Genomic DNA, 23,463 nt, shown 5'->3' on the forward strand with positions numbered 1-23,463 from the left:
GATACCTCTTAAAGGTCTGAGATCATCCTTATGTCACATTACTTTTACATCGGAGCTGTTAAGGGCTAGTTTCCCCAGGATTGAGACCGGTACAAAACAAATGTCGGCACAACACTGGTTGCCGCCGTCGCTTATAGATGGCGGTAGCTGTCCAGACTCCAGAGTGTTGTGTTTGCCGGTTGTCTGCTGTCGCCGTCGCTCATAGATCGCGGGAACCTTTCCATTCTCGGCAACCAGACAACTGGTTGCTGCCGTCGCTCATAGAAGGCGACAACATTTCTTCAGAGGAAGAAGAGCGGGTAGGAAACGAGTGGCGATGTGCGCAGCAGCGCGAACGGTTCCGCAGCCGCCGTGAGGCCGCTATCGCCTAAAGTTCGACTGCATCGAGCGCTTCAGATTCCCTTGCGAAAGAAGAGCAGATCGCTCGCCTGGAAATCCAACGCCGATAACAACAGCTACAGCTCCGCTGCTCTTCCTTCTTCAACAGAGTGGAAAGGCTGAAAGTGTTTTGCGATACTTCCCGTTTCCTTCGCCAATTGGAGCAGACCTTTGTGCTGGAATATGCTCACGTCTCGTCCCCACTTCGCCCCAAAGTCGATCCAGTACTCTACGAGGAAATGTGGAACCCTTAGCGAACAGCAAATGTAATGACCTCAAACACTGCGGTCTAATTTTTGTCCCTTCTGGAATTCTCCTACAGAAAGCAGACATGCATTATTGTACAAACTAAATGATCTTTTTGTTACGGTATTTATATTGCAGGGCGACATTGAAGTCATAGGGCCTACAGACCACTCATGGCAAAAAAGGATATATTTCGAAGTTTCGCAAGCAATATCCGAAGACAGAGAAACGCTAGAGAGTGGCTCCGGCCAAATAGATGGTGACGTGCGCTGAAACGCATATCAGGAACACATTAGCGAATTTTAAATCTGTGAATGTGCTCGAAAAACGTCTCACAAACGTGCAGTTCCTGCAGCCTAATTTTTCGAACATATGTACTTCATGCTGTGCACCTCACACTATATTGTTCTTGTTTCTTTTGTTTTTTTAGTTGATTCCGAAAGCCACGAATGGGCTTTGGTACATAACAAGGGGGCTATCCTACGCAGTGGGAGAGAAAAAAAACACCGCCAAACCCATACAAGGCAGAGCAGTAAGTCTGGTGCAAAGCCATCCAAAGAGGATGCTGTTCAATACTACCTGTTGCGCATCGGACGGTAGCTTTAGCTCTGGAGATTTTTACACAGTCAAGCCACTTACTAAATGCAATGTGCATGGCTTTAATTGTAAATCTGTCGAGTTTTTTTTTTTATATGGCGCTTTATTGCTTGCAATAATGGCTGCACCACCTGTTTTGCTTGTCTCGATTTTACGAAACAATGTCATACTCGAGTTCACACATTATAAATTGAGGTTTTTTGGGAGATCGATGGGGCCAAACGTTAGAACAACGGAAGTCTGAACATGTGCAGCGACAGTTCGGGCTGCAGAACTTAGATATCCTGGGTTTAATTTCCACCCATGTCTGACTAGATATGGATGAGAAGCATGCAGGCCAGCTTTTGTGTGTCAGTACTGTGGGGCACGGAGACAATTCAAATTCTACATCATAAAGTAATTTCGCCATACCTCAAGGTACACCGACTTCGTGTTGTCTCAACATAAATGTTTATTTGCTTTGGCTCCTAGATCAGCCTTTTATAGGTGTAGGTTTTGTCCGTATTGTAGAATATAATTTTAGAAGTCAGTTTAAAATGTTAAACAGGTATCTTCATTGTCCATTCTTAGTTGCAGTCATTTTTTTCTTTATCAACTGAATTGAATTGTTTTCTTTGGTGACAGCTTTCTGGGAATCATGCATGTCTATTGTACAGTCTATTTTATTGTTTATTATTGTTTTATCACTTATTTTATTATTTTCTGGTATTCTCCATATAACAGATGAAAACGAAAATTCCGATATTTCGGGGCGAACGCGTTCTCTTTTTCACGAGTGATAGCAAGGCGGACGGCGCCTGTGCAAAAATCTTACCCGTCGGTCCGTGTGAAAAAGGCCGTTATGAGGGCACAATAAAGGTAATGACTTAAAAAAAAAAAAACTCTGCATTGTCCCTCATGAGATTTGCAACATTGTTCGTGAAGTTGACTGTGCTGGACACGAAGAATATTTTAATTTTCTTTATTTTCTATGGAATGTTAAGTCAAACTTTGGATGAACAGCGTGCTGTCTTTTCGGTGAATAACACTAGACATTTCCGGACAATATCCTTGACTTCAACTCCTGCCTCAGAATCTTCCCATTTTCTGATTTCGGTAGAGAATTCATAAAAACCACGCCGCCGTACAGATGCTTGAAGGTCGCTGTTTGACCTGCAAAGAACCCAGTAACACCTCACCAACAAAAATAGTGAAAGGGCGTTCGGCTAAAAATATGCGCAGGTACCAAACGGGGGCATAGTGTTAATCAATAACGTTTTCTTTTTATATATAGTTTGCTTCAGAGTATTCTACTTGTACGTCTCATGAAAAATAAACAGATAATAAACCCTTAAAGAAGAGGCTGAGAGCCTTCTCTTCTACAGGAGACAAAACTTGAGTGAACTCTGCAAGCCTCCCCACCACAGAAATAAATGACGATGTGTAATTTACGTTGAAGCTAGAAAAACAAGGCCGATAGATTACTTATTCTCGTAGTTTATTGTTTGGGGAGGGAAGGGGATGTTTTGTGTTTTCGTGACGTTAGTTTCTGGTATATTGTGTATTCATATGCACATGTGACATATGAATAATATGTCACAAATTTTAAATTTGGTTAGTAATCAGTCTGGTTGTTTTCATTGCAGCACACTAAAAAGGCACCTCCGAGACATATCTTTTTTTTTTTTTTTACTGGGGGAGGAAAAGAAAAGGCCGGTGGGAGTGGTGGAGTGGGACAACCTTTCGTATTAGTTCGTTAATTGTGACATTTTATCCGAGCGTTTACATCAGCCATTCCAAAGCGAAAAATTCCTCAATTAATCCTTCAACGTTCTTGTACCACTCTTCTATATACATATACATGTATATATTGACATAACTTTGTTGTATATGTATATATATATAGTTTTCTAATTATAGTTCTATTAGCGTTGCGAATCGCCGTTGCCAAGTTAAAACTATTTCGCTTCAGTTGCAGTTTAGCTTGCGTTTATATATTTTTACAGAAGATATAACATTTTTTCAATCAATTCATTTTACGCTAATGTGATCCACATTTGAGAGTCTCCATGTCCAATTAGTTTTAACTAAAAGTTACTCCCGGATACAAATGCATATTAGTATAAATAACGAACTATTGGGTGGATCGGCTGCACGAAGAAAATTGACAACCTACCTGCTACGAGTTCTTTCAGTTCTTGTTCCAGACTTTCTAGGCCTTCTTCCTGGGATCCCTTGACAACGACACAAGCGACCGGAGCCTCCCCGTACTTCGAACTGGGTATGCCGACCACAGCGGCTTCCAGAACCGCCTCGTGTGTGGTCAAGATTTCTTCCAACTCGGCAGGAGTTACAATGTTCCCCATACATTTTATCATCTGCTTGATCCGATCTACGATGTAGATCTGTCCATTACTGTCATAGTACCCGAGATCCCCTGCGAAGAAGTGCATATGTTGTGACAATTATAAAAGTACAATGATTGTTGTGGATCAAGGCAGAAACATGATCACCGCAATCACTGGTTTCAATCCATGGACTTTTTCAAATATTTTTTTCCTTGCTTCGTCCTACATTTGAATTTTTTGCGAGGTAGCGTTAAATGATTTTCTCTTTAAATATTTTTCCTTGCACTATTTGGTTTTGTTTAAAAGACAAGTTTCTATCTATGATTTTAACACACATTTCTTCAACTATTGAACATCTTTTTTTTACTGTATAGGTGTGCATATATCCTCCATTGATGTTTTATACTCCTCCATGCCTTACCTGAAAGCTGTTGGCACGCATTTGTTCTCATATAATAAAAAAACAAAAACTCGTAGTTAAGTTTTCTTTATTTCAACAAGGTTGAAGAACTTCGCTTGCTTTATTTCACGTTGCATCCGTAAATTGAAAATAAAAGTTTGATTTATGGGCTTGTATTTTACACAGTTGTTTGATTCTTGCAGAAGTAATATTGTCGGAATGGGGGAAATTTGCCCTGACTCCTGTACTTCAAGATGGTCTATCCTTGACCTTTTCATCAGAGGTAATATTGACAATAAAGATTCGGACATTCTACATTTGACCTTAACATTTCCTGCTATCGGTCGCATACCCATCGATTACAAACTACAAGATGCCTCGGAGCAAAGATAAAATAACCATATAACCTCAAAGTACGACGTTTTTCGTTACCAACAATTGTCTAGAAATTGTTTGCACGGTGGTTAAATTTGCAACGCATTGTTTCCTCGCACTTCTGAGTCCGCTTCAATTTTCCCAAGCGCCTCTAAGATGCCCCTATTTGACATCTTTACTCACATCTCTTCATTTTCTAAATTATCCAGTATAAAACATTTATTCAATATCACACCAAATTGCCGACAATATTTGCCTAAATACTGCGCGCTACAGATTAGTTGTCATATGTAAGACAATATGCTCATTACTGTTACCTGCCCCTCCTACACTGGTAAAGGAAAGTGTAGGGCGGTGTACTTCCGGATGTATCACAATACACATACCTAAAGTACAGTGCCCTACACGTTTTCGCACCGGGGCAGGAGATCTAGGTTAATAGAATGAGCCTATTATGGAGAACTCCCATCAAACTACAGATATACGGTTCAAATATAAGGCCTGCTTGTAAATTGGTTGAGGAAAAACAAAGGATTTCTACGCTTTCTATACCGTGTGAGCCTATAAAAATAGCACGGTACCTTGAACACAAAAGGTTTAGAATTGAAACCGATATCAATAAAATCACTAGTATAGAAATATAGGATTAAAAGAGGAGACTGCTTAACAAATGCTAGACCTCGACGCGCACTGACACGTGGAACACGACAGGGCCTCGGTGAAGACAATTGGACAGGGCCTCGGTGAGGACAATTGGATAAGTTTAAAAATGAGTTAACAAAAAATCATCTTTAATCTTACCCGTGCGGAGCCAGCCATCGCGGCTCAGGACTTCTAGAGTAGCTTCCGGACGACCGTAGTATCCCTTCATAAGGGTTTTGCTCTGAACCACGATCTCGCCTTTTTGATAAGCGCCAAGAGAAACTCCGCTGGAGAGGTCGATAATCTAGATAGTGATTTTGATTATAAGAATTATTCCTTCAATCGACAACTTATTAAATGTATAAAAAAAACGCGAAAAAAATTTTTTTCCACTTTTTTTAGGGGTTTTTAGACAGCAGATATGGTATGCGTTTCCAGTTTGATGTTTGACAAATCTGAGCAACAACATAGATTCCTTTTTCGACACATAAGAGAAGAAATAGGTCGCCTTTACCAGATGTGCTGGTGAGTACCAGAAAAGCATCATGTCATAATCTGAACGAAAAATTGGTATATACTTTATGGTGACTGGAATGTTTAGGTGGTCCCATAGTGCTTCACGTTTTATGATCAGGAGCCGCTTCAAACACGGATAAAAGAAAGAAATATCAAAGCCAACTTTTAATTATTGTTTGTTAAGAGCAAATAGGCAAGTAAACATATCAATTTTAGATGCAATTATATTATAATGAGAGTAAAAAAACAACTATTTCCGAAACAAAGTCATATTTTTCTTCCAATGGAGACGTGTGGCACCATGGGACACCACTTTGTCAGTGTCGATCGCGGTTCGCCTTGGAAGCTCCACTAGCTGACAAGATAAATATTTAACCTAATGGAAGAGCGCGGCGCTTGGCATGTCTGTCGCATACTTGGCCTTATATAAAAAAACGGGAGCACAGCTATCTCCTTTCATTCGTCTCGCTGAACGCTAAAAAAAAGTAATGAATACGATAAATTTTCATCGGGCCTCATGATAAAGGTCTGCTCACTCAGTCACCACCACAGCATATCAGTGCTGTTAGTGAGCGCTGAAAATAGTGCTAAGCGTTTTGACACAGCCCTAAATTTGCAAAATATTAATGATACATCACTGAGAAAGAGCTGCATCAATACTAATTTAAGTTTAAGTGAAGTCTACACTGGCGCGATTTCTAACATAGACAGAGAGCTGCGATGTTTCCTAAACCGACTTTAAGCCCTAGCCAATCGTTCACGTGAATTAGAAGGCCCTCCGGTAAAGACGTTTAAAGGGAAACTCAAGCTCATTCTCGGTTGTGAGAAAACAATGCAGCTCTTTAGTATACTTTAAAGAGACCGCATGCCAAATATTAGAACGTAATACCAGCTACAATATCACAAAACCGGCCAACAAAGACTAAGATGGCCGAAGTCACCAAACCCCGCAAATTTAGCAGGCGACGTGCGGCGCAGCCAACGTTGTGTTGCCGTTGTTGCTAATGTCTGTGTGCATGCGCAATTTTTTGTACAGCGGAGCTCTTAAGGGCTAGTTTCCCGAAGATCGTGTCCGGTACACTACACTTGTCGAGAAGAACGCCTCTGGACAGCTACCGCCATCTATAAGCAACGACGGCAAGCACACAACCAGTATGGTTGCCGCCGTTGCTCGTAGATGGCGCCAACCTTTCCAGCTATCATTGAAGAATGGATAGTTGGGCGGCGCGTTGGTGGGAATTCATCGTAGGAAACAGCGCAAAAAACAATCGACGACAAAGAAGAAGAACACGTAACGAGCGCATCGCTCGTCACGTGTGTTTCTTTGTCCTCGTCTGTTTTGCGCGCTGTTTCCTACGCTCTTATCAGTTTCGGCTTTCGGTTTAAACTTAGGATGGGTCGGCCGCGCGCCCTTTTGGGGAAAGAAGACTGGCTGCGGAAGGAGCGGCGACGTACGCAGCAGCTCGAATGGGTGCGTAACCACCGCAAAGCCGCTGTCGCCTCGACTTCCACTGCGTCGAGCGCTTCAGATGTACTTGCCAGAGAAGAGCACATCGCTCGCCTGGAAAGCCGCCGCCGAAAGCAGAACCAGCAATGTTAAGAATGCCGGCGGGCCAACGTCGCGGGCAACGATCGTGCCACGGAGGCCAAGCGCAAGCGCGAGGCCCGGCAACGACTGCACTCCACGAAGTCTGAACAGTTCCCGGGCGCGACGGCGATGTTCCGGAGGGAGTTCGTGGATTACCTCTTTGGCGTCACATGCGCCTTGTGCGACCAACTCTGGGTCGCCGGAGACGTATCCACGATCGGCGGCGTGTGGGACGAGAAGAAGCGGGAAACGGGCGCTTGCGCGTTGCGGCAGTGTATCGAGTACAGCTCCGCTGGTCCTCCTCCTTCACGAGAGTGGAATGGCTGAAGGTTTGTTGTCTTTTTTATTTTACTTTTTCAGGGATAGCTTACCAGAGAGTTACCGGCGCGCCACGTCGTTAGCCACGCCTAAACAAATAAAAAAAAAAAACGAAAAAAAACGAGCGATAAAAAAGAGAAATTAGAGGAGGGAGAGGGTGGTACGAGATGTCGTACGCTATGTTTCGCTGAGTAGCCGCCTGTGTTGCCGCCTACATAGCCTGCTTCGTCGCCGCTTGCGTTGCCTGTCCGCCGTCGCCGCTACGCCCGTCGTCTCTCCCTGCACCTCGCCCTTCCCCGTGCATTCACGTCATATCTGTGTTACCGCAGGTAGATCACGTGACCCTTTGTATCTCACGTGGGTGCGTATCTCGGAGTCGAAACTACAATGTTGCCAGGCTGTGCCGAAGTTACTGTTTCAGTTTGCTATTGTGTTAAATCACAAGATAGCACGAAAAATATTTCGGTTTTCATGAGATAAACGGTCTATGGTTTGTTTTGGAGTACTTTTGACGTAAATATCACCCACTATCTCAAACTTTGCGGGATGGAGTGGAGTTGCTCTTTAATAAACATTGAAATAATAATAAAAAATTCCCTAGATGTAACACATGTTTTAGAAGATAATTTCTGAATTAAAATATTTTTGGTGGAATTTATACGCTGCCAGACGCAATTTAGCTGGAGGCGGCCCCGCTTTAGCCCGCCTATTGTCGAAAGCTGATATTGCAGCTCTTCTTATCTTCACCGTAAGCTCGAATGCAGTCGACGCTAGGAGCTGATGGGACCACGGATGGAGCCGACACTAGGAGCTGAGGGGACCAATGAGAAAACCTTTCGGATGCCGCATGTGCAAAAATGTAGAGCGGGGAAAGCATGAGGGATGGAGGGGATGTTTTCACTAACATCTGGCACGCTTCCCCCCTCCCCTTTCCTCCTAAAGAGATACCTGCATCCGCCCCTGGTGACCGTCAGGGTTCAGCACGTGTTATAAACAGTGAACCAAACACGAGAAAAGAAGGCCCAGTGACTTCCGGCTTTAATCGTGCATTATTGGTTCGGTTACATCGCAGCATCGTAGCGTCGGCTACGTCCGGACCTAAGCTGACATGAAGTATAAGCGTCGCTTTCTGCCTTCATTTGGCTAGAAAGATAACTGACGTTTGGAATGTGTAAAATCGTTCCTACTTGACGTTAAAATTTGACATCTTTATGTTTATAACACGAACGAACTAGATAAAGCCCTGATTGTTTTTCACTAATATCACTAGGTCACCATTTTCCCTTTGATTTCAAACGGTAAAAAAAAACGATTGCTGCCGTTTATGACGGGTATGTTCTGCACACCGAATAGCTCGTTCATCTCTCATTGTTTTAGTGCGAGTCGTATCGCTTTCAGCGAGACGTTCACAGGACGGTCTCAACTGAAGTGGATTGTAGCAAACAACCACCGCAAGTACACGCCTTCGGGAACCTTTCGCGGGTGCTTGTTTTTAAAGTGGCAATGGCGTGAGCTAGCGTGATACTGGTGGTTCTATATAGCGGTGCTTCTAACGCGTCCGGCCATCTCCCGATAGGCGGAGAAAGCATATGACACAGGCTCTGTCGTCTGCTGGCTGCGCTATCGAGAAAGGGCGCCACACGTTACAAGTGTCGCTTGGAGACCCTTCATTTAAAAGGAGTGGCGTGACCTATAGACATCGTTTGCAATTCAATGGCGGAGGCCCTCTGCGCTGCTTGGTTGTATGTGATCACACATTAATCGTCTCGGCTTCAGAGTAACGCTACTTGTCCTATCTTGTTGCTAAAACCATTGTTGCCAATTACTTGAAGTTGCCGTTGAAAGAACCGTTAACGCTTTTGCTCGACCCAGAAAGGTTAAAGCGGTCCGCGAGAGAGGAAAACAACACTGATGAAACTTCCTAATTCAGTATCTCAAGATCAGCGTATCTGATCTTGGAATTGCTACAGTCAAAATGAGGAATATAAAGAAAGAGCAGCACCCTTAGGCCGTGTTCCAAATTTTACTAGATCTAACTCCAGGGTAAGGGTTTTGTACCTTGGCGTTCTAAAACCTATCCGCGTCCAGCGCTTTTCAATCTGTGATGTCACGTGACACGACCCGCCGGAGTAACCTGGATCCATTTGGGTAAGATTTGGAACACAGCCTCATATGTTTAGGTTACCCTAGGAGCCGGAGACTGTCAGCGGGTAGCTTCGGTTTCGTTCTCACCGGGTTGTTACTGCACCTTTATTTCTCACGATTTCTCACGTCAACGTAGACTCCGCTACGCTTAGGGTGGATACAGAAAGTACCCTTTTCATCTCGTCGCTGCATATCATACGCAGCGAATAACGAAACCATTACGAGTTTGCTGGCTCAAGGAGCGAGCGAAAACGCCGCATCGGCGAAGTCCCTTGAACGCAGACCGATGTACGCCGACCGCCCTGCCAGGTAAGTGTGTGTATCTGTTTGCAAACTCGAGAACAGGTTTTTCGTGATGTACAGGGAGAACAGCGCACCCGGAGAACAGTCATTCAAATCAACATACACACAAAAGAAAGAAACACTTACTCAGCTTTCTTTTGTGTGTATGTTGATTTGAATGACTGTTCTCCGGGTGCGCTGTTCCCCCTGTACATCATGAGTAACCAACTCGCCCGAACCTCTGTGTTAACTCGAGAACAGTCACTGGGAATAGTGTTCCAGTTTTATAGACGCTTTACACACGCGCCAAATTACAGCCGCCATTGCTGACCTTCTCTTGTCTTACAGAGATGCCGAGCAACTGAAACGGTAGTTGACGATCCTCTACAAAGGCCGATTCTTTAGAAAAGGACACAGTAACACTTAAAATGGCAATAACTTGGCCTGCTATGGTAATCATGAAGTGAAATAAACGGAATAAGAGGAAACAAAAACTGAAGGTCAGTTATGGTGGCGTCCATGCACACCTGCTGCAAAGCGTCTATACCACTCATACCTCACCGATCGCTCTTTTCAGGTTTTAGTTGAGCTAGTTGGAACATAATGATGGCAATCTAGTCAGTTAAACACAAAGCAAAAGAAACACGAGAAAACTGAGAAACGGACTGGACTGGAGAAAAGCGCGAGAAACTATCACATAAAGGAAAACTTCATAAAGAAAACGAAGTGTTAGGTCTAAAAGTCAGATATATAGGGAAGCTATTTAGTGAACAATATAAGCACACCAACACAACTAGTGTGCTTTGATCAATCTTGTGGCCAGTTTTCTCACAGCGACGTAGCAAGAGGTGCATCATTTGGGCTTGAAAACATTCTAGTGCGAAGAGGTTCATCATGCACCGCGTTAGCCTGATTGAAAATAGCGATCGGCGAAGCAAGGGTGCTATAGTACTAGAGTAGTAGTCTCAGTGGATGCTCTCGAGGCTGCAAACCAATGAGCGCATGAGCTAGTAACGTGTTTCGCGAACGTCGATCAGCGTTTATTTGACATTTCCGTTTACCTGACTTTTCCGTTTTCGACGAGTAATTGTAGAGTAATTCAAAACGACATTGCCGATGGCGGTGCGGAGACAATAGCAGACGACACATGCACAACCTGGCGAAACCGAAATCGAAACTTCCCGTTGCGAGTCTCCTACTCCCAGAGTGCACCTGGACCGCTAGGGGCTCTGCTGTTTTGCATATTGCCAATTTCGCCCGCTCTGCACTGTTCTACAAGATGGTGAAGCACACAAGACTACCGAAAATGCAAAGTCGATATTATCTTAGCGTAGCTTACTTGGTGGCGCAACGCCGAAATAACAAATTATGGAAAGTAATGAAAAGGACGAAGGAAGGGCGAGACATATGTTGGTTATGACTTTGCACGTCTCAGTTCGCCTCTATAAGGACAAAAATAGAGTAGAGCGCTTCCAGACCACCGGGTGTCTGTGAGAAACGATTGAATGGCTTTCGTAGCAACAGTGCATTACCCATTGCCGACCGCTCAATGCCCGCAAAATGCAGCGCAAGAAGTCGAGATCAGATAGTAAAGTTACATCAATCAGAACAAAACTCGCGCATACAACTGAAATACTTTCAATAAGAAAATGGCTGCCAAGGCTGCCTGAGAATACGTGGAAGTAAGTAACGTATTATGCGGAGATCACACCATAATTGCCCATTAAATGTTTGAAGAAAAAAAATGTTTTGGGTTTTTGATAGGATAACGTTACCATCTTATTATGACGAACCTGTTCTCGATCGTTACCGCCACATTCAGACGTATGCTGCGCTTTCCGCTATGGGTAATATTTCTTTACGATGTGAAAATCACATTTTATTTTACTAAGACCGTTCACTACTTAACACTGTTGGCCTGACTGTTTCTTGAAAAAAAAAAAAGGTTGCGTGATCACATAATGCAATGGGTACATAAGTGCGAGATGGTACTTTTTATCAGACATACCTTGACTTTGGTGCCAGCACACGGAACGCCGACGTTGTCCATGGAGATTTTTCCAGGAGGAGTGCAGCTTACAAGAGGAAACGCTTCAGTCAAGCCGTAGAAGTTTACGAACGAGTTCACACCAAAGAACTTGCATAACTCTGTTCCTAGAGATTCGGCGAGCGCCGTCCCTCCGACTATAATCTTCTTCAGACCCACCGCTGGATGGTTGTTTGTTCTCGCTTCGTTGAGAATCTCCCGTAGCCTTTCAGAAGATGCGAAAATCACAGATATCTGTGGAATAAGACTAGTATTCAACTGTCTATTTATCTTGTAGCGATGCAAACTATTCCTATTTCCGCTTCGTTTCTTGCTTTTGAATGCTGCCGGTAGTTTTAGAATGACCTAGCGCAGCTATGTCGCTCTGACATAAACCACGACCAAACGTTTTGTCCAGTAGGATGTTTCAATAAAATTTAAAAGAATCATCTAGTTAGGAGTAGGAAGATTTTGACGTAATCTAGATATTCTTGGAAAGGATATAAGAATATCAGTATTACAATCGAAAGACACAATTTTCTATACCTTATCGTTGCGTACATTGGTGGGGCTAGAAGAGCTTCACTGGAAGACCTGCGGCAATCAAGTATCACAAGAAAGAAAACGTTTTTTCTTTCATTTTATTTGGGGGGGGGGGGGGGGAGCTAAGCACAAACTCTTGCAGAATTTGCTCGTTTGGGTAATTGCGTTCATTTTTGCTAGCGTTTTTGCTTCCACCTTGAAAGACAATACCAGGGTGTGAATGCTATTGATTTTCCAGTTTCTGTTTCTCCCCCTTCCCAGTGGTCTCAAATGTGCTTATCCTAGGTTGGCTTACTTGATGTGTAGAAAGAGTTTCCAAGAAATCTGTGCACGATAGGGAAGGCTCCGTAACTATCACCGTTGCTCCCAGGCACACGCAGATGGTGTCGATCACAAACCCGGAGGCGTGGGTGAAGGGATTCCAGGCAAGAATTGCGTCATCTTCAAGAAAAAGACCTGAAGCCCTGTAACATGGCACAATAACAGGCAACCAGATTTCGAAAGTGGTACGCAGGTTAGATATTACTCGTTCATTCAATCAAAACAATTACATCTATATTACGTTGTCAAATACAAGTGGCTGGCAGTGCCGGTTCTCAGAAAAAAGGCTAATTAAAATATGTAAACACAGCAAATAGCAAATCAAAGAAATATATGTATGCCTGGCCATTCTAATGTGCGACACGCATCCGCCGGCATTACGAATCTATCTACGACCAGGATGACTAGGTCAATGCAGGCGATTCTGCGATCAAAATAAATACATTCTTTTTTTGCACAGCCTTGTTATTTTGCATGCCTGAAGGTCTACTCTCCTTCAGTTAATAGAGGGCCAATGTGTTTCGGTCTCTCATATGACTTCACCTTAGGCCCACTCAAAGGCATTCTTTTGCGACAGGGCCAACGAATTTGACGCGTCACGTTATCAGATCACGGAGGCACTTTAAGTCGTGGTGCCCCGTTGGCCAACTTCAGTGTCCATGTCTTTCTTTTATTGAACTACTAAAAACTTGATTTGAAAATATCAGCGTGCTACTTTGTTTTCTGTAGTAACATTCGTACTACGAATATTTCGATTGTCTATTGATTTATGCGCTGATTGATGCGAAAGTGGTAAGTTATAAAGGCTGAATTGTTAAAAGCCGCGTGCATCCTTATTTCTTCTACAGTTTATTGAACGATTCGGGTGAAACTTCGAATTTACCCGTTCAACCCCATTGAAAATACCACATCATCTATGATGTATTATGCGACGCTATCACCGCTTAAAGCCCTTCAATCCATCCAACCCTGAGCCTTACAAACCCCTTCAGCCCGTCAGACCATTAAACGCCTCAGGCTTTCAGAACCTTCAGCCTTATAGATCGCCTCAGCCCTTCAACACTAAGACGCCTAAATAACTGGGAAGCACTGACGCAAAATACAGGATAAAACGCTTTTGGAAAGACTGATGCAATACGCACGACGTCGTGCACCTGGACCGGGAATGACTATACGCACAATGCGGAGAGCTCATGCCATTTAGGTCACCCTTTTCGGAGGCCGTGTGGGGAACGGCGCGTCCCATGACGGCAGGTCACGTGATATTAAATCTCCCGCCAAATTTAGCACGGAGATTGAACAAGTGCGTAGGTCATGTGACGTCATATTTTTTGCTAAATTTAGTCGGGAAATAGAGTTGGGGCATAGGTCACATCAAGTCAATTTTTTTCCGCTAAACTTAGCGGGAATCTTCGTTTGCCTGTAAATTCCGTGATGTAAGGTCACATGACATATATTTTCCTGCAAATATTAGCGGAAAGCTGAATAGGTGCATAGGTAACGTGAAGTACATTTTTCCGCTTAATTTGGCGGGAAAACTGAATAGGTGCATCCGTCACGTTACGTAAAGTTTTCCGCTAAATTTATCAGGGAAACTGAAATCCGTTACGCTCACGCCGCCGCAAAACCGGGGGCGACGAGCCCGTAACAACTATCACTATAAGAACACTTGTTTAGCAAGCAACGTACATTAAAGTACGGTAGCAGGAGACGTAAGCTTTGTGGGAGACTTGCACGGCTTTTGGAAGGCCCGTGGTTCCGGATGTGTACAGCATCACGACGACCTCCTCCGTTGTGTCAGCAGGAATGTGGGGCTTCAGACTAGCCTCCGAGTAGTCTTGGAACTCGAGGATGTCAATAAAACCGGGAACTCTTCCAACACAGAACAGCTCCTGCGAAGTCGAAAAGAGACGACTCGGCTGCCGGTCGGGTCCATAATTGCAGACTCTAAGATTATAAACCAATGTTGCACAGATCCTTCTGTCAAACCAATTTGTGTCAAATTGCCTCACAATTTAGTTGTTTTTTTTTTACGACGAAGTATATTTAGTAAGATTTCGTACCGTTCGGTTCCTAAGATCATCTATTCGTCCATAATTGAAACCTGAAATCTTTTGGACTGATTCGCATAAGACCTTGTTTGCACTTCATACCGATAATAAAATTAAACCTTGATGTTGACGAAATAACTCAACGAACGATGTCTGTCATGCCCCGCAAGACTCAGGAACTTTTGAAGTGCAAAAATGTTTGAGTTGCGTGGAAATAATAAGGAGGAATAATTGCAGCGTGCTTTAACGAGAATAAACGCTTCTCCGTACATCTAGAAGTTTTGTTTATATGCTTACCGCTGGTGTAATAGATAAGAACGCCAGAATGATCTTGACTATTCAGTTTCGCCCTAGTTAACTCCCGAATATCCTATGTTGAATCTTTGAGGTGACTAGTTTAGTAGACAAGTAGCCGAGCACGATATTGTCAATTCATTAACTGATTCACTCTCCCGATAGCCATCTGCCACACCTAGTAGTAGTAGGTAGTAGTAGTTCCCGGATGCAGTTACCGTTGGGAGAGTAGAAATAGCACCTGTAGTTTACATATACCTTACAATAGCGTAGTTTAAAAGGTTCGTTACTTGCCTTACCAAAGTCAGTCAGTATTCTTCTGACATTGTGTGTTTCGATAGAGAAGTCCTGGGAAATTAAATATTAGTACCGCGAAGTTGGTGTTTAGAAGCGAACAAGTTTGCTTTAGTCTTAAAAGACGAACATTTTACAATCAACGAGCGGAACTTGTCGGCGCTAAAAGACAAACAAGCCCATGGGCACGGACAACACTTTCAAAGGAAATGTCAAGGATAATCTTGTTTTACAGTGGAGCTCTTAAGGGCTATGTTCTTCAGGCTCGTGTCCACCAGCAAAAACGTTATGACACCGAACCCTGGACAGCTGCCGCCATGTATGAGCGACGGCGGCAACCAGACAATTGGTTGCCGCTGTTGCTCATAGATGGCGGCTACCTTTCTTCGGAGGAAGAACGGGAGCGGAACGAGCGGTGATGTGCGCAGCAGCCCGAATGGTTCCGCAACCGCCGCGAGGCCGCTATCGGCTTAAGTTCCACTGCTCGACCACTTAAGATTTCCTTGCGAAAGAAGTGCAGACTGCTCGGCTGGAAAGCCACCGCCGAGAACAGAAGCTACAGCTGCGCTGGTCTTCCTTCTTCATCAGAGTGTAAGTTTGATTGCTTTTCATACTCTCACTTCTGACATCGACCACGTTTCAGACTCCGAACGGGGGTTCCATACAATCTTAAATTATCTCTGCGGGAACGGTCTTCTGATTCAGACAACCTAGCGCGTAGACTGGCGTTTTTTTTGGCAAGAGAGTGGACGGGTTGCCTTATGGCTTTTAATTCCTGCTGAACGATGTCTACGCTGAGTATATTTTGTTCTACAATAGTGACTCTGCTGTGGATATCGGTTACCTTATTTCCGATTGACTGATGATTGTTTTTGATGGCAGCCGCAATGTCAAGAAACAGGGATTTCCCTTCCTCGAGTCTAAGTGAACGGTCACTAAGGTCCTCAAGTGAGAAAATCACATCGGCCATTTTTTTGTCTTTCACATCCTTATGGGATCCGGGAGTTATCTCGAAATCACCGGACCGGACAAAACTTACCACAGGCGTGATACAGGGGGACAAACTATTTAAAAAACAATAACAGTTGTTTACATGGAAGTGCTAGGTGAGAGGGGTTGTCAGACGTTTCACAATACAACAATGTAAATCAACCAACCAGCATCAAGAAGCGAAAAGGATTAGACGACAGCATTGCTTTTCGCTCACATTCCCAAACAAATGGTAAAGGAAGCTGCCAGTTGCTTTTAACTTGCGCCGGGAGTTGTGTCGATGTTGATTCAGATGACCTGGTAAATGGGTGATGCACATTCCACGAAGCTACCAAAGGGCCACTTGCTGGGTAGGCTAAGCCAAAGTCAGATTGTAGCAGGAGGCTCGCTAAAACGCAAACATCATCGACCGCATGGCCCGAGAGTGACGCAGACAGGCCCGCGCCAAAGAACCTCGACGAACTGCATAATGATATGAAAAGAATAAGACGATTGCGTTGCTGGTATGTTTACATTCCCACTGAAGGGTAAAGGAGCCTCCCAGATGCTTTAACTTGCGCCGGGAGTGATGTCGCTGTTGATACAGATGACCTGCTGCATGGATGATGCACACTCCCCGAAGCCGCCAAGAAGCAACTTGTTGACCAGGCGATGCCAAAGGCAGATAGTAGCACAAGGCTCGCCGAAGCGCGAACGTTATCTCCAGCATGGCCGGAGAGTAACGCAAACAGGCACGAGCAAAGACGCGCCACGAACTGTAGGAACAAGAGAAAACGATTAAAGGACTGCAATGCTGGCACGCTCACATGGTCACGGAGTAACGGTGGACATGGATACTTTTACGAATGTCAGAATGCGAAACCTCTACTACGGAACGAGATCGAAAAAAACACCTTCGCGAGTAGGCGCAACCACGGTCAAGACGTCGTGGGAATTAGAAAAAAAATGAAGCGGGCAGGGCGCTTACGATGTGAAGCAATGTGGACGCTCCCTTTTGTGACGCTGCCAAGCAGTTGCCAAAAGAGCTCTATATCTGGCTCGGGCTGTCAAAGAGGAGCGGCGCGCCCCTTTATGGTGTCGCACGCTTCAAATCGATACTTGAATAGCAAAGATAATTACACAGCGTTGTTAAAATTAATGTCACCCAGTCCCTACTGAAATTCGTGGTGCGAAGTTTCCAGCTCGACTGTGGAGGCCCTTAAACAAATGAAAAGCTAATTTCCTCCCTGGAATTTACTGCAATTCACATCATAGCGTTATTGCGAACAACTTTACCGTGCTCACTATCATGAATCAATTGATATACCTTTTATATGTCGACCGCACTCACCTTTATAGTTGATGGCATGGTAATTTTGAGAAGATTTGGAGCGGTATCCATGTCTGTTAGGATGTAATCACATTCGCTGTCTCTAATCGTGTATAATACTTCCCCTAAAATAAAAAAAAAGAAAGTCGCTTAGAGTCCTTTGTAATGCCGAATTAGAGTGAAGCTCTTGAGGAGGAGGAGGGGACGGTACGGAGACGAGCGTATGACCCTTTTCGTCATCCGTACCCTCCCCTCCTCCTTTCCTGCTCGCCTCCCATTTAACGGAAAAATTTTCGCTAAATTTCTCGCTTAATCTAGCGGAAACATTGTTTCCGCTAAATTCAGCGGGAAAACTTTCTGCCAATTTTAGCGGGGAAATTTTTCCGCCAAATTTAGCTGTGAATTTTTTCCGCTCAATTTAGCGGGAAATGTGGTTACGGACGCGGACGGCGACGCCGACGACGCTCAAACCCGAAACGGGCTCCTAAGAGCTGCGCTCCAAAACACAGACATTTAAGAAATCTGGCTTGTATTATAACTCTGCTTATAATTACAACCGCCATTCATATTGTCCGGGTGACTAATTGACACTCACTTGCAACGTAGGAGGCCTTCGCCATAACAAGTGTCCCTCCAGCGAATACAACCGCCATTCCTGCGGCTATATTTTCGATGGTGTTCCGGATGTGGGTGCATACCCTCGAGCCAGGCTTCAAGCCATGTTGTTGAAACCCAACAGCGTACATTCGTATCTTCTTCAAGAGATCATTGGCGGTAAGGCTCTGCTGAGTATCAACCTGGCAAGAAGAATCCGGCATATACTGGCCTTGGTGAAATGCAAAAGGCCGCGGCATAAGTTTGACCTTAAACCATACATGCATACGTCGGTCCAATTAGATCGTCAGGCCATTTTCGTTCATTACACAAAGCACGCACATCTAACATTCGCTTCGCGGCGATTCTGCCTTCGAGCTTGGTGCTCTTTTCGTCGCTCGCTTGACTTCCGAGTGAATTCCTAATTTAGGTTGCGCTTTCTTTTTCACTAATGTACAATGTTTCTCTCTTTTACACAACTGTGGTTTCCATACATGATTGTAGGAAGCTCCCGGAAACGACATTAGGCCACCAGACGTGAAGCAAGGGGATACCTCCGGTCTGGAGGGACATGCCCCCAACGTTGACCGAGAACGAAGAAAACCAAAACACGCTATTGGACGGTAAGGACACCCTTGGGCGTGTTCCCTCCGTCGCTACCTTTACTTTCTGATTCAGATAAGGTCTTTTTTTCTTCATTTGGCTGGCTTGAGCCGGTCCGTCTCCTCCTTTTTTCCTACTTAGCTGTTCCCAGACGGCTTTTGCCCGTTGTGATCACGGCACGAACTGCCAGCGAAAACTGAAGGGACGCCACTTGTCTGTCGTCAGATGCAATGTATACATGACCGTACCATGATAATTATGGCAGTTTTATTGCATTCTATACTTTTTTAATTTCAATATCCTCATGTCCTGGAGGGCATTACAGAGAACTTTGGGTAGAAACAACAAGATAAACAAGAACAAACACAAAAAAATAGCAAAGGCCAACAATGCACTACTGCTGGAATGTAAAAAAATAGATGAGCCAAACATGCTTTAAAAAAATTATTCGATGCAACTTTAAATAAATTATGCTACCTAAAATGCTGGAAGACGGTTCCAATCAAAGTACGTTTAAGGAATAAAGGGATGAATGTACACTCTGGTGTTTCACTGAGGCAGGCCGATCTTAAAGTGATGATTGACGCGCCGCGAAATAGAATATGCGCTCAGAAAAAGTGAGTCATTCACTTTTCTGAGCGCCGCCTCACAAACACAATGTCGAGGATGAGGGCGGTCACCTCCACAATGTCGAGGATGAAGGTGCATCTAGGGCGCGCTTTATCTTGAGAATGAGCGGTGGTGACGTCAGAATTATATATTCTGTAAAAGAGACATGGACATGATTTTTTTCGGCGTAGTGAAATACGCCCTAGTGATAGCCTGGTTTTCATTGGTCATACAGTACATCTAGTTTCACCCTCAGTCCAGGCGCAGCCTACACTACGAGCTCATGGGACCAATCAGACAGCATCATAAGGGCACCATCTTGGTGGACTAATCATGAACAGAAAAGGCCTAGTGACTTCCGCTTTTGAGTCTGCTTGATTGGTCTAGTTACCTCGTAGCTTCGACTGCGTTTTCACTTAAGCTTAAATGAAGCATAGCCGTGCAATGATAGAACGGAGCGGAGGTAAAACATATAAGCAGTCGTCAAGGTGAACAAAAAGGACGTCATGAAATAAACTCCGCTCACAACCAAGAAATCCCATATTAATCAGTACTTGGTCATTTCCACCCTTTGCCTAAAAATGAAGCGCACGTTCGGTTTTGTTTTAATTGATATTGGGCAACGGGCATGTTTGCTATCCAAAATTGTAGTCACGCCCAGTTCACAACGAGCGTTCAATGTATTTAGAAACAAAACACATATTTACGAGTTATTTTTTCTTTTAATGCAACCTCAAGGTCTCTGTGTTTAGAGTGTTTAAACAAATTGTCGAACTATTCTCAATTCGAGATACTCACTTGCACGTACACGAGAAACGCAACCGATGGATACTTACAGCAATTATCTTGGTTGACCATTTCATTAAGCATTCCTGGAGCATTTGGGAAGCATGACAGTCTCCGACGTCGAAGTCAGGAAATGGCGACTGGATCACTCGTTCTCGAATGCAGGCTGTCATCCCTAGTTTTGGATTTTGTGGTCATAAAATACAATCCCGGTATTCAGCGTCAAAGCAGTTCCCTCAAATCGAAGCTGAATCGTATTTGAAGTTTGTTGATGGCCCTTCCACTTTACTGCGACCTGTCCCTGGGCACGAAATTCGAACACCGATGAAACGGGAATATTGGGTTTAAACAACTGATTTTGTGTTGAAAGAAGCAATAACGGCAATAGCAAAGGTGCACTGGCTGTGGTTCGTTTTAGCTGAAAAAGGCTGACTGACCTTAGACCACCTGAGGCGTTTTTCATCTCTCCAAAAGGGAATTTTTTCGCCGGGCTCGTATTTAACTTTTACTACATGTGCTGTTTTCGTTCGTTAATAATGACTCATATTCCGATGCTTGCCGCTGAAACGGAAATGAATATACGGGTACTTAGGTGCACATGTACCTGGGTACAAATTGAAAACGAAAGAGGGCTCCATGGAGCACTAAGGTTCATGGGTTGCCCAAATATTTATTTCTCCAATAAGCGACTCGGGCGAAATTCGCTAACTTATTTAGGCTGGAATATTTTCCTAGCGTCTTTATACCCACGGGCAATGTAGTGAAGCCAAGAGTAAAAAACGACGTCTGTCAGGTATCGAAATAATTAAATTCTGTAACTCGTATCCAACTTTCAGCCTGACGATATGGACGAGGATCATATCTAAAATTTTAGTCTTCCTTACGCGGAACTTACAGGTTCCCGTGAATAGCACGATATCTACACGCCGTGAAGGTTAACGGGCATGGCGAATTGTTGAGGGCACCTAATAAAAACCCACCAGTATGCCACGTAAAGCTGATTTGTGATTGAAAAGCCAGTTTAAAAAAAACCACGAACTGAATTTTTGGCTAGCCTAATTATGGGATTTCGCTAATCGCATACTGTTTAGTGCGCAACAATAAAGCTAGTTCACGAGCGTAGAAAGCATAAAGCTTGATTCTCGGTAGAAGAGTTTGAAAAAATAGCGGACTCTTTTTTTATCTCCCCTTCTTGAAAAGCTCTCCGGCTTTTCGCAGGGATGAAATCCCGGTGCCCAATCTTTTCAGCGGAACCTAGCTCAAGCATTGGGCACGATCACTGTGTAACTAGGACGTATGCGCTTGCCAAGAATCAATCCGTCAATGAATATTTTAATTCGCGCTCGTGGACAGTGAGTGATGCCACGGCACTTATTATTACTTGAATAGGACAAGTTTCATGGTCTGTTTAAAAAGCACGTTGGAAGCATGCAGTCTGGGTCGCGCACAAGCAATCATCACGAAATATATTGTTTATTAGCGCGATAGTCTCGCTCTTTTACACCGAAACTTCCTCGCGTCGAATCAGGCCGGTGGTGACGTCTAATGTTGTCACATATCTCGTTCATATTTCCCCTTTAAAGTGGAAACAAAGTCCCCAAGTTCACGTCACTGGATAAAGGCTTTGCTCGTAGCTCAATATTCTCGGGGATTGACCCCGTCTAGCTGGTCTGCGGACTTGTTGTCTTTGCTGTAGTGTGCTAGAGCTTGATGCGGTCGGTGAGTTTGTTGGTGGTGACAACAGTGGTAACGGTGGGATAGGAACCTCTGGTGCTTGGCCAGTAGAGTCTCGTCGTCATCGTTACTGTCATCGTCTCCATGTACGGAAAATGGTACTCATGTTTTCTTGTGATGCCGCCTGTTTCTTCTGAATATCTTGTTGTATTCCGACAAACAGCATACGTTCTTGGTGCAGTCAAAAAAAAATACCATCACTTTAATAGTACAGCCAATCGGGGAAGCAACTTTGACGGTATCATCTGGCCGGAGGTCCTGCAGACAATGCCAACTTTCATGGTGCTCGTGTTTCCTCACTTACGGTCCCGACGTTCTTCCAGTGGAGTGATTTGATAATTAACAACACCCAGCTAAAAGTCTTCTTCACCTTCGGATGTTTTCACGAGAATGAGCTTGGCTATTTGGGCGCTCCTTTTCCCAGTCCGTTAGAACTTGAGAAACGAGGACATGATGTGGTATGCTGGAAGTCATAGGCGAAAAAAAAAAACGTTCTAAACTATCTTGATGAAAATGGGGTCCATGATCTCAGCAAACGTCGATGGGGAGATCATGTGTTTCAAATGCGGCCCTTAATGTCTCAATTATAGTTTGTGATGTAGTGTCCTCATGGAGCTCAATCTCCAGAAAGTTTGATTGTGAGTCATAAATAATCAAATATGGATCGCTTGCGTACGCAAATAGGTGTACCCCAAGACTGGCCCACGAACGTGAAGGGTTTTGGGCCCTAGTAGTTCATTCAGTTTCTAAAAAGCATGTCGCTTACAGGCGCTACGTTTACTGATTATGGATTCTTCTTCCGAATTTAGGTCGGACCAAAACAACAAGGCTACGCGCTTTATCTTGACATTTATAAATTTTTGGTAGCCATCAGGGACGCGAGTTAATACTTCTGAGAGCATTCATTGGAGAATATCTACTCGGCTGCCTTTAAACACAATACCTTTGAGAACAAACAATTTTGACATCATGAGACGTACGAGTAAATTATTCTGAAACAAACAATATATGTAAAGAGAGGTTAGTGACTAGCACTATGCCCCAATTTTGTAACCGCAGATATTTTAGCCGAACGCTTCTTCACTATCCTTGTTGGTGTGGCGTTACTGTGTTGTTCGCAGATCAAACATCGACCTGCGAGCACCTGTACGGCGGAGTGGTCTTTATGAATTCTCTAGCAAAATCAGAAAGTGGAAAAAGTTTGAGGCAGGAGCTGAAGTCATGGATATTTTCCGGAAATGTCTATGTCTAGTGTTAATGACCGAAAGGCCAGCAAATTATTCATGACAGTTTTTCAAAATATTCGAGAGAAAATAAATGAAAATAAAATATTCTTCGTGTCTTGTACAGTGAACTTGTTTGACAATGTTGTAGATCACTGAAAGGAGCATAACAATTTTTTTTATTTAGATCATTAGCTTTATGTATATGTTCTATAAATTATACTCAATAAGGCATGGGATTTGTGTGTCCATATTGGACCCATTCGTACATG

At 43.9% G+C, this 23,463-nt stretch overlaps 1 protein-coding gene across 1 annotated transcript; it reads right to left on the reverse strand.

The window, feature by feature from the left end:
* Positions 1 to 2,248: 2,248 nt before the first annotated feature.
* Positions 2,249 to 20,306, reverse strand: LOC8042478 (4-coumarate--CoA ligase 1-like). Its single transcript, XM_029986758.2, has 9 exons — positions 20,247 to 20,306; positions 18,238 to 18,439; positions 17,664 to 17,767; positions 14,394 to 14,623; positions 12,679 to 12,847; positions 11,823 to 12,095; positions 5,125 to 5,269; positions 3,377 to 3,637; positions 2,249 to 2,373 (listed from the first exon to the last, which is right to left on the reverse strand). The coding sequence occupies exons 1-9, from the start codon at positions 20,304 to 20,306 to the stop codon at positions 2,249 to 2,251; spliced, it is 1,569 nt and encodes a 522-aa protein (XP_029842618.2).
* Between the last annotated feature and the right edge of the window lie 3,157 nt (positions 20,307 to 23,463).

Source organism: Ixodes scapularis, unplaced genomic scaffold, assembly GCF_016920785.2.
Source record: "Ixodes scapularis isolate PalLabHiFi unplaced genomic scaffold, ASM1692078v2 PGA_scaffold2__306_contigs__length_199485367, whole genome shotgun sequence".
In the NCBI taxonomy this organism is placed as follows: domain Eukaryota; kingdom Metazoa; phylum Arthropoda; class Arachnida; order Ixodida; family Ixodidae; genus Ixodes; species Ixodes scapularis.

Excerpts from the sequence above, each read along its gene's own strand:
- LOC8042478 (XM_029986758.2), bottom strand. The coding sequence starts at position 20,306 with ATGGTCAACCAAGATAATTGCTGTAAGTATCCATCGGTTGCGTTTCTC. Across the intron at positions 14,624-17,663 it reads CCATGCCATCAACTATAAAG|CCGAGTCGTCTCTTTTCGAC; the intron begins GTGAGTGCGGTC and ends CCCGACCGGCAG. Across the intron at positions 12,848-14,393 it reads TCCTGCTACCGTACTTTAAT|GGCTTCAGGTCTTTTTCTTG; the intron begins GTACGTTGCTTG and ends GCCATGTTACAG.